Genomic DNA, 16,179 nt, shown 5'->3' on the forward strand with positions numbered 1-16,179 from the left:
TACCCAGTGTTAAGCTTTCAGTACTAAAGATGTAGTCATGCCAAAAGTTATGTAACCATGTCATAAATTAATGTAACACTGTTTCTAGTCCAGTACAACAGTCTTTTATGAAACTTCATGCATCTCACAAGTCAAAGGTAACACTGGATAATATGGTTTTAAACATTCATAGCTGACAAGTACAGATAGGCTGGTGTTCAAACCTCACTGCTTTGACTTGAGGTAAAGCTTGTGGACACAAATCATAAACAAACAGCTTAATTAAATATTGCTGCCTTTGTAAGGCTGCTCTCCAGCAGTAGTGTAGCATTCCATCTGAATTATCCAGCCACAATGTCTGGACAACAATAAAATTAACCAGTCATTGCACATATTGACCGGAAATTGGTTGATTTGATTGTTGAACGTTATTCTGAGCCCTGACTGTGGCGAATTTAAAACAAATCAGTGACTGGACTCACAATTAAACCAAGAGTTGACAGCACAATGTCTATCAAATCAGCCAGCTTGCTATGGCTAATGACCTTGCCCACTTCCACACTGTTTGGGTTTGGCAATTGAGGCGGGCGCCTCACACCTCGACGTCGTGGCGGCAAGTTTGAATTTTCAAAGAGCACAAAAGCGATCTCATAAACTAACAAACAACTTTTAGTGAAATTAAATGTACAGATACATTGTGCAAAAAGCCCCTGATAGCCGCAGCCTTTTTACAATATGACTCATGGTTGAAAGAAAATCGCTCCAATGGGATGCCATGACGAAGAAAATGAAAAAAGAACAATGCACTTTTGAATAAATAATTTAATTAGTGCATTGTAAATGGGTGGGCGATGGAACAAACTACTCCAACAATTCGCCTGACTTTTCATGTGGTAGTTACTCATTATACAAAGGTTACATGCCCCTGGTTTTGAGGCGGAATCTTTTAGTAAGGCTGAGATTTCACCATGCGGATTTACAAGATTGCATAATCGATCCCTCATGTAAATGACTCACAGTAGTGGTCACATGTTTATTATTATTGTGGGTGCACGTTTTGTGCTTCTTGACCCACTTCATCCTTCACTACTGTGAGTCTTGATTACCTAACGTGTTATATTATGTAACCATCTCGCTGGTCCCTGATCCTTCTAGTTTCCAGCCCCTTCTAGTTTCCAGCCCCATAGTAATGGATGAAGTGAGTCATTAAGTTCCTTTCCATGAATAACTTGTAGATGCACACAAGCTGTAAAAGTGCACTGCTCTTGCAGTTGGAGGGAGTTTTTGAGAATCAATGGTTTTAGCTGTTCCATGTACTTTGCGTAATTGAGACTGTTTAATGAGTCAGACTGTTTCCCACCAAATAAAATAACTAATAATCAAAGTCAATAAATTTCTCCAACCTGTACAGTGATCCATCATAAACTTGGCAATCATTTACACATCATTTGATTGCTGTATCTTCTTGGTTACGCCAACTTTACTTTGTCCAAATGTTGCAGAGGTTGTATCACAGCCACTCCAAACATGCAAGATATGATGTTACAGTAGGACCTAACTGCCCAACAGAGTCATCAATTTTCCAAATCTTTAAATGTTTTCCAACCTCTGAAAGGGAATATTCGTACTTGTCATGTCCTGTTTCCAGTGGCGTACCTGCACCAGTAGCACAAGAACATCAGTGTCATCAGCTACAACATTCACTTCACTTCCTTCAATTGAAAATTGGAGTGCACATTGAGCAATCAGTGTGTCAGCATCCAAATTACTCTAATGTGTAACCTGGGCATCAACTCTCATATATTGGGCAATCAATAGCATTAATTAATGTTTGTTCTTTTTATTTGCAAGAAAAACTTGTGTTTACATAGATTCACTCAAATGAATATCTGCACATTCCTTTTCAACATGTCTGGGGATGCTAATAACCTGACACACTGATTGCAAACATGGGGATGTTGACACAGTGATTGAAATTGACCAATAAAGAAGATACAGCAATGAACAAATGATTGCCAAGCTGATGGATCATAATGCAACAGTTGCACAGGATGGAGTTGGATTTTATTGGTGGGAAACAGTCTGATTCGTTAAACAGTCTCGGGTATGCTAAGTACGTACATGAAACTGTAGCATCAGAAAATTATTGCACATGCAAGCTGTAAAATTGCGCTGACTCTTGCAGTTGGAGGAGGATCAATGTTTTTAGCTGATGCCATCAGCTGTGTACATCTACAAATTATTCATTAAAAGGAACTTTATGACTCACTTCATCTATTACTATGGGGCTGGAAACTATATAGAAGGATCAAAGCTGCAACAAATTATGACAGACATGGGACCAGCACCATAGATCTTACTTAAACTTGTATGATATATATAATCCAAAACAGCCAACCTGTAAAAAAAGAGTGCAGCCCTCAAAAAGGCTATGGTGAAAAAAGATGTGAAATCCAAAGTGGCGGCCAAGAAATGGCTGTGATGGTAGGTTAATGGTAAAAATTTTAATAACGACAATTCAGGTGAATTTAGGTGCCACTTGGTCTTGGCACAAAATTCACCTGAATTGTTGTTTTTAAAATTTTCATCATTAGCCTACCATCACAGCCATTTCTTGGCTGCCACCTCGGATTTTACATCTTTTTTTACCATAGCCTTTTTAAGGGCTGCACTCTTTTTTACAGCTTGGCTGTTTTGGATTAGATTTCACTTCTTTTTGTATTTGTATACAGCCGGCTTTGGGGCTTCTTAAACCTATCTTTTTTCTTTACCACAGGAAGAAGAAAAGATGAAGCAGATGTTAAATACTTTAAATATTTCTGAATTTATCAGTAAATGTACAAATTATATATATATAATGCATATATTTATTGCAGAACTCTCTGCATGGTGGTTTCTTTGCAACTTAACACTCTACAAGGTGACTTCTTCTAGCTGATCTCTCTACAGGGCGATTTGTTTGTAACTGAATTTTCTACAGGGTGATTTGTTTGCAGCTGAACTCTCTACATGGTGGTTTCTTTGCAACTTAACACTCTACAAGGTGACTTCTTCTAGCTGATCTCTCTACAGGGCGATTTGTTTGTAACTGAATTTTCTACAGGGTGCTTTTTTGTAGCTGATCTCTCTGCAGGTTGATTTGTTTGTAGCTGAACTCTCTAAAGAGTGATTTGCTTGTAGCTGAACTCCTTACATTGTGTCTAGTTTCTAGCTGATCTCTCTACAGGGTGATTTGTTTGTAGCTGATCTCTCTACAAGTTGATTTGTTTGTAGCTGATCTCTCTACAAGTTGATTTGTTTGTTGCTGATTGCTCTACAGGTTGATTTGTTTGTAGCTGAACTCTCTACAAAGTGTTTTGTTTGTAGCTGATCTCTCTACAGGGTAATTTGTTGTAGCTGAACTCTCTCCACAGTGACTTGTATGTAGCTGAATTCTCTAGAGAGTGACTTAATTGTAGCTGAACTCTCTACAGGGTGCATGACTTGCTTATAGTTGAACTCTCTTCAGTGTGGCTTGTAATGTTCTGAATCTCTACAGTGATATATTTGTAGCTTAACTCTCCACAGGGTGACTTACTTCCAGTTGAACTGTCTATAAGAGTAACTGTTTGCAGCTGAACTCCCTACAGAATAACTTGCAATGTAATAGAACTCTATAATGGAGTAAGCTGAATGCTATTTAGGGTGACTGATCTATTAGGGTATCTCGATCTCGCATTTGCTACACGGAGTTAGCTTTCGAATCATAACTCAATGGTTTGTAATCCAATTCTTCTGTACTACTGCAAGGACTTTCTAGGATGAGTACTCCAGCTATATACTGATTTTCAGCTCACTGCTCTAAGCGGTTTGCCTGGTAGACGTGCAAATTCTTGGTATTTTTATTCATGAATCTCGATCGTGCAATTGTTACACACCTTCAGTTTCATGTCGTATCTCCATGATCTTTAATTCGATTGCTTTCAAACCACCAAAAGGCACTCCTACAATAGTTGATCTATCCACAAACCGATTTTTAGCTCATTACATGAAGCGGTTTACCCTGTAGGTGTGACAACAAATCAATCTTGTTTTACGTGAATAATTGGTCATAAATCCTGAACCGTTCATCGGATGTGGACCAAATTTGATAATAGGATTCGCCTTTGGACTCCCTTTCTGTGTGCCAAATTTCAAGGCAATCAGAGTACGTGCTTGCATTTTATAGCAATTTTTGCAAGTGTGCGTAAAGACGAAGAAGAATAAGAAGAAAAAAAAAGAAAGAAAAAAAAAAACCCCAAAACTTTGGCTGCTTGTATCCAGAAATGGCTTGAGCGATTTCCTTCAAATTTGGAATGTGGACTCCCCTAGTTGGCGGGCAGCTCTGCAGCAAATTTGGTTCCAATTGGATAAGGGATCACCTAGATACAAAGGTGTGAAAATGACGTTTTCTTTTTTCCTGTCAATATACCCACTGTGTGGTGTGCCGACGCACGACACACTGTCATGTGCAAGACACATGCATGGTAGTATGTCGTGCAGCCAAGAAGGCCGGCGACCACACCGTAAGTATATTAACAGGAAGAAAGAAAACAGCTTTTTCATGTGTGCATAGCTCCATGGCCCCTTCTCCAAAGCATACCATTTTTGCATTATAGCTGTCTCCCAGGTAGGGTACACCACACAGCAAATTTGATTGAATTCACAACAGCTGTTTGTGAGATAAGAGTGTTCAAAGTTTCATTTTAATTTCATCAGTTTTTTTCTTCTTCCTATGCTGTACGGGGAGGGGGGGGCTACAGGGGCTTCGATTTCTTTTCGCACACTTTGCAAAAATTGCTATAAATGCAAACGTGTAACTCAGCTGCCTCGATCTTTGGCACAAATGAAGAGCATGTAACGGTGGATTCACGTACCAAGTTTGCTGTGTATCTGAGGAATATTCAAGGAGTTATGAGTGTTTATTCACGTAAAAATAGAAATAACTTGAAAATTGGTACATACATAGGCTGATCATCATAGCAGTGCTTTTTGATAGTTTGAATAGCAATAGAGTTACAGCAACAAAGTTATAAAGCAAAAACCAAGCAAGTGTAAAATTGCGGGATCAAGATACTCTAATAGAGCAGTCACTGTGCGGTAAAAAAGGTGTGCAAAATAATGTCGAAAAAAACAAAAACACCTTACCAGAGTTTGAACCAGGGACCTCCAATCGTAATACCTGCATCCTTAACCACTGAACCACTACTACCTTGGCTGATCACCTCACTTAATTTCTGATTTATAAATTTCTAGTTGAAATCTGCTTATAATCAAATGTTTGATCTACCAATAGAAGTACTAGATTGTTCTAGAACATTCTATGCATGTTCTATTAGAAGTCCTCAAAAAATGTGCACTCTATTACAGTATTACAATAATATCAAATATTCAATTAAATCATGCAATGAAATACATTTATAAGTGCCTTCAATAATCATCATTGTATCTACATAGAAAAGAAGAAATGTGAGTAAAAATAAACCTCAAAGTCAGCCATAGGCTGGTTTTGGGGCTTTATAAAGTACAAAAAGATGTGAAATCCACACAAAAACAGCCAAGCTGTGAAAAAATGGTGTGGACTTAAAAAGCCTGGGTGAAAAAGTTGTTAAATCAAAGGTGGCAGCCAAGAAATGGCTGCAATGATGTTAATGCTAAAAAATTTTAATGATGGCTGTGTGCATTGTTAAAATTTATTAGCATTAACATCATTGCAGCCATCTCTTGGCCGCCACTTTTGATTTCACAACTTTTTTCACCCAGGCTTTTTAAGGTGCACCATTTTTTCACAGCTTGGCTGTTTTGTGTGGATATACATAAATGCAAGATTTCCACTGCAAATTCATGTGGTAACAATATATGTTCTTGTCGTAAACATAGCTTAAAGTGTGTTGCAGCCAGGATACTGAGGAAACTTTATACAATGATTGTGACAATTACATATTTGACCGTCTCAGCAAAAACCTGACTAGTTCGCATAATTTAAAAAAATTTATTCACTCACTATTATCTGCAGTGTCCAAGGAATGGATCACCAAAGTTTCAGCACTCTGTGGTATGTAGTTTTGAAATTACAGCACTAGAAAGTAGGAAGAACAAGGAAATCGATTTGTACAGTGACTATACTAAAATAAACCACAGGCGCTTGCATTCGCAGCCATAACTTCCGTTTGCATTAGTCTACAAAGTTGAAATTTGGCTTACAATGTTCACCATGGATTGGCAGTCACTTGCGCATAGGCGTATGAAGGTGGTTTGGTAGAAGAAATGTTGATGATCTTGTTTACATTTATCACATTGTAAACAAACGCACGTGACACCCATACTGTTAAAACTACAAAAACAAAACAAAGATCTTTGAACTTTCCATGAGCAGGCGAATAAGATGGTATATAGTTTTAATCAATTTAAGTCTTCCTTCTTCAAGCACTGGCCCAATAAAAACTTGTGCATTTTTTTCTTGTAGCATGCATGCGTAATTTTACAAATTATCTACAAATTATAATTTTCTTAATACGCATGCTTGTGTGAACTAGACAGATTTTCACTGAGATGGTCACATATGATATAGGGACTTTATTTCTATAACTATTATTCTTACTTCCATACAACTGATATTATTTGCAATGCATTTCTTATGAGAAAATATTTTAAGGATAATTCATCTTTGTTAATCAGGTCTGCCAAATGCATCCAATTGAGAGGTCATAACTTAGTGTTCAAGATGCATATCAACCTGAAATTTTCTACAAGTATTAAGTGATTGTGGTGCTCACTACTGATCAAATTTCAAATCAATAACATTTTCCAACATGAAATTATGATTTTTCAAAGTTTGGTAAATTGGATGTGAGTGTAAGATGCCAGTCACATGCTGTACATCTCAATAAATTGGCAATAAATATTTTTCGCCAAAGCAGATTTTAGAGGATTTTGGATATATGTGTTACTCTATAAAAATTTATGCTCTAATGACACCAAAATCTGATATCAAAATCTGCTCTCTGAATTTTTTCCAGGTCCAACCTTAATTCTACCGGATAATTATGGTGTAAAATGAAATGGTAGCTGTGTGTGCTGGATGATAGTTTAACCTCTTGCTTTGTGATTGGTCAGGCTGGCAAAAATCATGCATCAGAAATTTTTAAGAAAGTAACAGTGCTTTTGTTGACTATTTCTAATGCTAAATCGGACATTAGATACACTAAGATTCTTTTGTGAAGACATTATTCATCACATATAATTTTATATGATTATTTTTTTACTGGTAGCATTTTGGGCATTGCCATTTTATTTTGTAGGGATTCTTAGATCTGTACTGTGTGATGCTTACAATTAGAAAAAGAAAAAAAGACAGGTAAAAACAAGTGCTAAAGCCAGCATAAGCCAACTTTCAGACTTCTATATGTGTACAGGTTAGATTAAAGCAGCCAGGCTGTGAAAAAAGTGTGGCTTTAAAAATGGTTCCTGTTGAAAGATAATATTGAAGCTGGTATTCAAGAAATGGCTGCAGTACTGTTGATATTAATAATTTATTGACATTAACATCATTTCAGCCATTTCTTGGTTACCGCCTTCAATACCTGACACTAGCAATTTTTAAGGCTACACTCTACAGTCCAGATTCATCTACATGTAACTTCCAATCTAATTTTAATATATCTGTAATGTCACGTATATGTTCCATAAACATGTTGTATACCAAAGGGTCGTAGTTACCAAAATGCTATTATCATACAGTATGGTAGTACCGTATATTAGAGATCATGGAGGTTTAGGTTTTTCTGGCCAAAAATATCACACTCAAAAACCAGCTTCACAATACCATCCTGGCGCCTTGGCAGTATTGGTTAGGTATAACCACGTGCCTTCAGTACGACTCTAAATGCTTCCAATAGATAACTACAAAATTAAATATATATATTCAATGGAATTTTCTACTGGCTGACTGACTAACTGCCTGCTTGCTTGTTTGATGGCCTCAGACAAGTGCAACTCAATAATGGCTATGGCTACAGGCTCAATTTTTTTCACTGTTCAATGTTGCTTCATCCCGAGACATGCCTTTTGCATACCGCAGTATGTACAATGCACGTATCATGGACTTACCTTTGTCCTCCTTTGTGTTCCATTTCTTTTTGCTGACAGTCCAAGGTATCAATTTGTGGTATCACCATGCATGGCTTCCTACATTTGTAAACAGGAATTGTCCATATTTTCTGTGGTGACTGGATTGATTGGAGAGCACTTCTAATACTGTTCTTCATTTGCAATGCTGTGTAACAGGCTGAAAATTGGTGAAAGCAAAGTATAATGGCCACTCCACTTTTGAGTCAGTAATTGATATTGGGCACAATAACCATCCGTGTTTTTTTTTTGTGGTGACTGGATTGATTGCAAAGGCACTTCTCCTACTGTTCTTCATTTGTAGTGACTGCACACAGCTGAAAGAAAGTGAAGTGCAATGGCCACTTCACTTTCGATTGATAGCTGGGGTGCACATTTAGATGAAAACATTAGCACAGATGCCATCATTTCTTTTGATATGGTATGCACAGGTTTACCATTCATAACAATGTTACAAAACAAAATTAATAAACAAACAAATATAAGGGAAAATTAGGAATTTTAAATCTGATTAGGGATCATAGAAAAAAAAAGTTGGGAAACAAGGGAGGTCACCTCCACCTGCAGATATACTAGTGAACATTATATCCCTAATTCAGTCATGGGTATAGACTGAAGTAGGGATTAAATGTTTACTATATCTGTAGGTGTAGGTGACCTCCATTGTCTCCCTACTTTTTCTATGATGCCTAATCGAACTTAAAATTCCTAATTTTTCCTTATACTTGTTTTTAATGATGCATGTCATGCTTAGTAATTACTAACCAGGTCTCAATATTAATACCAAATGAAGTGTTGATTCCTTCCGAATGTTATAATCAGATAACGCACATCCATCTTCCAATTGTTTCCCTGCATAGATCAGTCTCTGTTGATCAGGTGGTATACCTTCTTTGTCTTGAACTTTGGCCTTTACATTTTCTATTGTATCTGAGGCCACCACCTCCAAAGTAATGGTTTTCCCAGCTAGTGTCTTGACAAATATTTGCATAGCTGTTATTAACAAAAATGCAGAATTAATATAGGATACTAGCAAAATGCCTCTGTGATTGACGCTTATAAAACTCAGGCATCAAAAGCTCTGAAATACATAGTATTTTAGACAATTTGTTGCTACAGATTAAGCTATTTATAGTTTGTAAGAATTACTAAACAGGGGCATAACCAGGATTTTTCCAAGTGGTTTCCAGATTTGGTAGTGAGTTATAGGTGTGAGGGTCTGGGGGTGCAACCCCCCAGCAGCTGATTTTATGGATACTATATAAGCTATTCAGCTTCAATGCTTGGTACCTATACTGCAACTACTATATTTACTTGGTTAATCAGTATTAGCTGCACTTGTGAGTGGTGCCACGATCTATTTTGAAAATAAGGGTTTCAGTATCATTTTCGTGCATCAGTTGGTGGTCAAATTTGAATAGTTGACTCATTGATTTGTGAACTAAGGTAATAAACGCTGCAGCATTTAACTGTGTAATTATGGTATAATGGATTATGAGGGGTCAGGCATTGACAATAATAGTCATACAAATACATATTCAAACTCTCCAATTGAAATGAAAAGTTCAATATTTAGCTGCTTTATTCTTTGAATTTTAAGTCTTACATTTACATTACTATTTTAAAATTGTGTTCCAATATGAATGTTCTGTAGTTTTGACTGCTTTGTTAGAATACATCTGACTGTTCTGTTAGAGTATGTCGATCTTTTACAAAGATTGTCAATACATTTGTTCTCCCTTAACCCTTAAAGCCACATAGATTATGATTATTATTATTACTGAGCAGTCAGCCATGTTGGTGTGCTCAGATTTTCCCAAACACATACAACACAATTACAATAATGATTGTAGTCCAGTTCTAAAAATGTCAGCATCTGCAACTTCAATGAGATCTACTGGTAATGTGTTCCAATCATCAATTGTTCTTGAAAAATAACTATTTTGGAGTGCTGTATATAGTAGATACACGTGGTAAGATGTAGTGCAGTGGACGGTACTGTCTCATGGATCGTGATGTTGGTAGGTAGTATGGAGGAAGAATTGTAAGTGATATCTGTTGGCAAAAAGCTTTGTGTAATGTTTGTAGTCGAGATAATTTACAGCGAGTCTGGAGAGTTGGCCATGAAAGCTGATTTAACATTAATGTGACAGAACAAAGTCTAAAAAAATCATTCATCACCCAGTGTGCTGCTCTTCGTTGTACCTTTCCTTACTCTACAATATCTCCAATTTTGTGAGGGTCCCAGACGTCAGATGCATATTCTAGTTAAGGCCTGACCATTGTTAGACAAGCAGATTCTTTAACTTGTTTTGAACATTTGCGTTTCAGAAAATTGAGTGTTCTAGATGCTTTAGTAGCAATATTAGAAATGTGTTGTGACCAAGATAGTAATTTGTTAAGGATTACTCCCAAGTAAGTATGTTGATCAGATAGATTTAAGATGTAATTATTGAGGGTATAGTCGTGATTAAATGGTGTCAAGGATCATTTACAACATATGACAGTACATTTACTAACATTGAATCTAAGCTGCCACGTATTTGTCCATTCTAATAACCTATTCAGGTCTTCTTGAAGCCTGTTGGTGTCCTCTGCACTGCTAATGACTCTGTAAAGTAGACAATCATCAGCAAACAAATGGAGCGGTGAGTTGATACCTTTAGTAATGTCATTAATGTATAGCAGAAACATTAATGGTCCAAGCACTGTTTTTTGTGGTACTCCAGAAAGCACGGGTACTGGACTCGAGGATTCACTATCCAACACAACACACTGGATATGACGAGGAAGCATAGACCAATATATCGGTCACTACGCATGGTTATAAACAAAGTGCTGTAATTTTCAAAGTGTTTATCCCATGGCTACGCAATCAACGTCAGTTTACTCTTGATGTAATAAGAAAAGTACACAAAAATTTGGAATTTCAACTAGAGTAGGGACCATAGCACATCAATAAAAAGTATTGAAACAAGCTGGAGTAGTGCACGATATTAAATCACAGTAAAACAATAAGAAATGTTATATTTCTACTGTTCTCTTCTTATGGTATCTTGAGCACAGTAGGGATATAACACTTCTTATTGTTTTACTGTGATTTAATATTGTGCACTACTCCAGCTTGTTTCAGTACTTTTTACTGATGTGCTATGGTCTCTACTCTAGTTAAAAATTCTACTTGATTGTCAACTTTTTGTAAATAAAATTGGTGAACCCATGCATACAGCATCAAAATAAATGGTGCTGCATGCCGCAGCTACCAATTATCGTCTGAAAAGTGAAATATCCATTACGCTTTATTGTCAACCCGTTAATTACACAGCATTATGAATCAAGAACTGTTCGAAAGTAGCCACTATGAAAAATATGGCCAATTTCCGTTATGAAGGGAAGCCATCACATGCTACCGCCAAATTGACACCATTCGCTGTCAGCCAAGATGAATGGGACATAAAGAAAGACACTGGTAAATCTATGAAGAATGCATTGTACGTACTGCGGTATTCCGAAAGGCACCTCTCGGGCCGAAATGACATCAAACAGTGAAAAATCAAGCCCTTAGCCTTAGCTGTTATCGAGTTACACTTGTCTAAAGAATTCAGTCAGCCAGTTACTCAGTCAGTCTGTAGAAAATTCCGTAAATTAATTATTTTTAAATTCTGTAGCAACTTGTTGAAAGCATTTCGGGTCGATCTGAAAGCTTGTTTGGGCTTAGTTTTACCTAACCAATACTGCCTCATCATCATTAGGGAAAATTGAGGCTGGTTTTGGGTGATGTTATTTTGTGGGCCACGCCCACTCCTTTGTGGTCCCTACTATACAGTACTATTGTACTGTATGATAGAGGGCTGTAAAACTCTTCGTCATGACACATGTGGCAAGTAGCTCCTGAGTTGGCACACTTCTCATTTTGGCTTAGTGCTGACAGTACATGGCTTGCAATCAATGCAAAACTTTCACTGGCTGAACTTTTGGCATTTACAGATACTGGAGTTGCTTTGTGAGTCCTTTTCTTTTCATCTTTCTCCTTCTGATGCTCCTTCTCTATGTTAATTAGGTCATGGCAGTACTTTCTGATGTGCCCCATTCACCTGCAATGGTTACATCTCATCGGTCTTTTTCAACAATGCTTTTGCGACACCAATGTACCATCTGTAGTTGGAGATTTGTCCTTCGACTTTCTCTCTTGGTGCAGAATACGTTTTGTAACAACTTCAAACTTGGCACACCCTCATTTTACTTTGAGTGCAGTCACCAAAACGCTGTAAGATTATTGCAGGATTGCAAGGAGGTACACAACAACGTTGAAACCGGGTCACTACTGCTGACCCGGATGACCCACTGACCCGGATAGCAATCCGGGTCAGACCCGGATTTGACCCGGATGTGACCCGAATTGACCCGGATTAATTAAAGCCGAGACGTGTTTCGGCTAGTCTCGAGCGAGCAAACGAGTCTACATTTTGAGCGTTCGATTCGTGTTGAGTAAATATTGCAACTTCAGCCTAGCTGTAGGTTGAAGACCAAAAAAAAAAAAAAGGTCTTCAGCTACCCCTCACCATAGATACCCTCAGTTTCGTGCTGCATACTGCACTTACTAGCAAATGGGCGTAGCTGAGCGTATGTTGGTAATGCGATAAGTGGGCATGGCTCACGAAAGAGCTACGAGATAGCGTTTATAAGTTTCCACGTCGTCAAATGAACAATTTCGTTTCTCACGTGATCCAATCCGGGTCAGACCCGGATAAATTGTAAACCGGGTCAGACCCGGATGACCCGGAGAAAATGTGACCCGGATGACCCGACCCGGTTTCAACGCTGGTACACAACACAATCCTCCTCTGAAACAGTTTCTCCAGCAGTTCACTCATAACTTTTATATATGTCTGTGATGATTCTCTGTCCTTCAATTGCAGGGAGTGAAGTTTGCGGCACAAGTCCAGTCTTGTTTCCCAAGTTTTCTTCTCAAATTGTCTGGCCAACTTTCCAGTTTGATCATTTATTAGAACAGGAGAGAAGTAGCCACAGACAAAACAATAACAGCCAGAGTTCTATCTTTTTTTTTTGCAGCAAACTTTGATTGTTCTGCAGCATTGTCACTTTTTCTCCAGTTACTATCTTCCATAAGCCTTCTTTCATCAGAGCCATTCTACAATGGATCTTCCAGGTGGGATAGTTGGTGCCATTTAATGGAACAACAGCAGTATATAGCAATCTTTGACTTGGCCATAGTAATGAAGTAGGTAAAACAATACCAGGAAATGTCTCTTTACTTCAACCTAATACTCAACAAGGACTAAGCCCATAACTTGTTTTCATATAGCGTTAGTTAGCACATAGCACTAGCAGATGGCTCAAAGTTTAAACAAGCACACATCTGTTTATACAGTACTACATGAAGAAAGTTCTAGACCTACTAAAAATAGCTATAAAACTAATTACATTACACATCAAAGATAACATAGTTAAAGTTAACTGTCAGTCCAGATTGCATATTTCTCACTTTTGTGATGTCATTACTTAAAAGCATTTCATTGTTATAGACGGGTTTAGCAAGTAGACGTGGTCACCTTACGTAACATGAAAAATCACGTGAATAATTCATCCGCCATTTTTGTAGGGCAAAAAACGTTGAAGCTCGACATGATTGAATGAGTGTTCATACTGCCGTCCAGCAGTTCTGCTATTGGATTAAATGCTACGAGGAAATAGAAGGTGGAATTGTTCCCTAGAGAATTTGAGACTTGCTATCCAGCTGTGGGAGAGCTGGTTTTTCATCGGGGTGTGGAGCTATGAAACCGGCTTTGAGTGGAGCCAAATGAACAGTTTTAACAGTCACTAAACTCTGTAGCAAATCAAGGCAATGCTAGATCTTAGCACGCAGCAGTTAGTGCCAGATATAGAGTAATCTGTTTAGATTCTACTGTGGAAATGTTTAATAAATTACATCACAGGAATGCCAGTGAAGCCAGCTCTACATACTGTAGATGAGCTGATTTTAGCACAGATAGTATTATTCTATGTAGAAATAATGCAGCATCATTATCTGTTTTCATCCTAGGCTGCTGGCAGGAATGCATCAGTCCATTTTGTTCTGGCTAAAAAATCACATTCTACTGAGAGATAAAAAAAGCTACAGTTTAACTAGATATTTAACACAGCAGTATAAGCATCCATTATCATATAAAGTGCTGGAAGGATCAGTGATGTTGCAGCTAAGCCAGACTACAAGCTTAACTGATAAAGATGGGGTTATGAATCCTAGACCAGAAGAGCTGAGTTACAAGGAAACTTTCAGAGGGTTACAAGTTGCACTATACACACTACAAACAATTGCAAGAAATATTTATGACTTTTCGTCAGTTTTATGCATTACAGATGTTGCCGAGCATAAATTTACTAACCGAACAGGTGTCATGTATAAAACAGAACTATTTTTACAATCAATGCAATAATTCTTGGGTGGATGCATATTTCCCAACACAGTGAAAGTTTGAATGTGTAATATTTACAAGAGACTCCACTTCTTTTGAAATGTTACATGGTGATTTAGTAGGTGCTTCAGTTGCTCAGGTAACTATAAATTCTAGTGAAGATTCAGTAACCCTCTGCTTTGCTATTAGCTACTGAATAAACTGATCTGCCATGATAATACAGTATGTATCCAGATTCTAGACACCAAGTTACAGCATTGCCTGTCCACAATGCAAGACTCTTCATTTGTGTGAAATGTGTAACTATATGCTTCAAATTCTAGCATTTGTGTCTCACATCATTAGGCTTTGGCAGTTTGACATTTTTAAATAAATTTTTCCTGGCACAAATCAGTTTCCATGCTAACTATTGAGCTAGTAGCAAGGTAAAGGTACAGAGGATTCACCATCACCCTTGAATTTAAGGTTAATGAAAACTCCATAGCTATGCATGGTCATGATCAATCTTCCATTGTACTTGACTGATGTCTGCCTTAGAGAGTAGCTGACTTTGCCTGTCCTACCTTTTACAAGAGTCTGATGCAGTTAACCTAGCTTTAATTGTCTCTGCTTTCAGAATTCTTGTGATAGTAGAATAGAATTCTTCATGTGATAAGCTGAATAGCTACTGTGATTCTCCATAATTGAAAGAGTAACCTGGACTATGGTGACTGGTCTACAGTAGATTATCCAAATTGCTATCCTCTACAGTATGTAAGAGCTTGGATGTTTAGTTTGACTGACATAATCTTTACATTCTGCTTCACTGGCATGATTCCTGTTGTTGAATTTACTAGACCTCCTCAGTAGGGTTAAACAGGTTACTCTATATCTGGGACTAACTGCTGCGTGCTAAGAATCTAGCTTTAACCTGAGTCAATACAGATATGGCTGTTCATTTGGCTCCACTCAGAACCAGTTTAATAGCTCACCCCAATGAAAAACTAGCTCTCCCAGCGCTGGATAGTGAGTCTCAAATTCTCTAGGGAGCAATTCCACCTTTCTTATTCTCTCGTAGTGTTTAATCCAAGAACACAACTGCTGGACGGCAGTATGAACACTCATTCACTTATGTCGAGCTTCACGTTTTTTGCCCTACAAAAATGGTGGATGAATTATTCACGTTATGTAAGGTGACTACGCCTACTTGCTAAACCCATCTATACCCTTCCTCTATGCAAAGGAATGGGCGCTACATGAAGAACAAAAAAAATTATAGCAATTTTATTTTGAACAATGTCATAAAGACAACTGATTGAAAGGTGATTATGATGTGACTTTAATAATGGCCATCCAGATTCCTTTAAACATTTCCAAGTCAAAACAAATGTTACCATATACACGGTGAGTCAATTGCTCCGAAAATCAATAAAACTGTGAGAAATTTAGCCATCAAAGTCCATATTTCAACCCAAATTTCATATCTCAATGGTAAAATCTCTCTCCATATTTTACTAAAGAAGCCACCAGCAATCTCGCTCATCACTTGATGACTGTTATACTAAGTTATACGGAAAATATCTGGAAATATTGGGTGTTCAGTTTAATCAATGACATTTTACTCCGTGATGGACCCCTT

General features: G+C 37.6%; 1 protein-coding gene across 1 annotated transcript in view; it reads right to left on the reverse strand.

Annotated features, from left to right (window-relative positions):
• Nucleotides 1–16,179, reverse strand: part of LOC136243594 (polyubiquitin-like) — a 44,852-nt gene that overhangs the window by 22,584 nt on the left and 6,089 nt on the right. Inside the window, exon 2 of the mRNA XM_066035135.1 lies at nt 8,890–9,117. Within this exon, the coding sequence (XP_065891207.1) occupies nt 8,890–9,115 (226 nt within the window). The 5' untranslated portion in view covers nt 9,116–9,117. The remainder of the gene's footprint in view (nt 1–8,889; nt 9,118–16,179) is intronic.

Source organism: Dysidea avara, chromosome 13 (genome assembly GCF_963678975.1).
Source record: "Dysidea avara chromosome 13, odDysAvar1.4, whole genome shotgun sequence".
Classification (NCBI taxonomy): Eukaryota; Metazoa; Porifera; class Demospongiae; order Dictyoceratida; family Dysideidae; genus Dysidea; species Dysidea avara.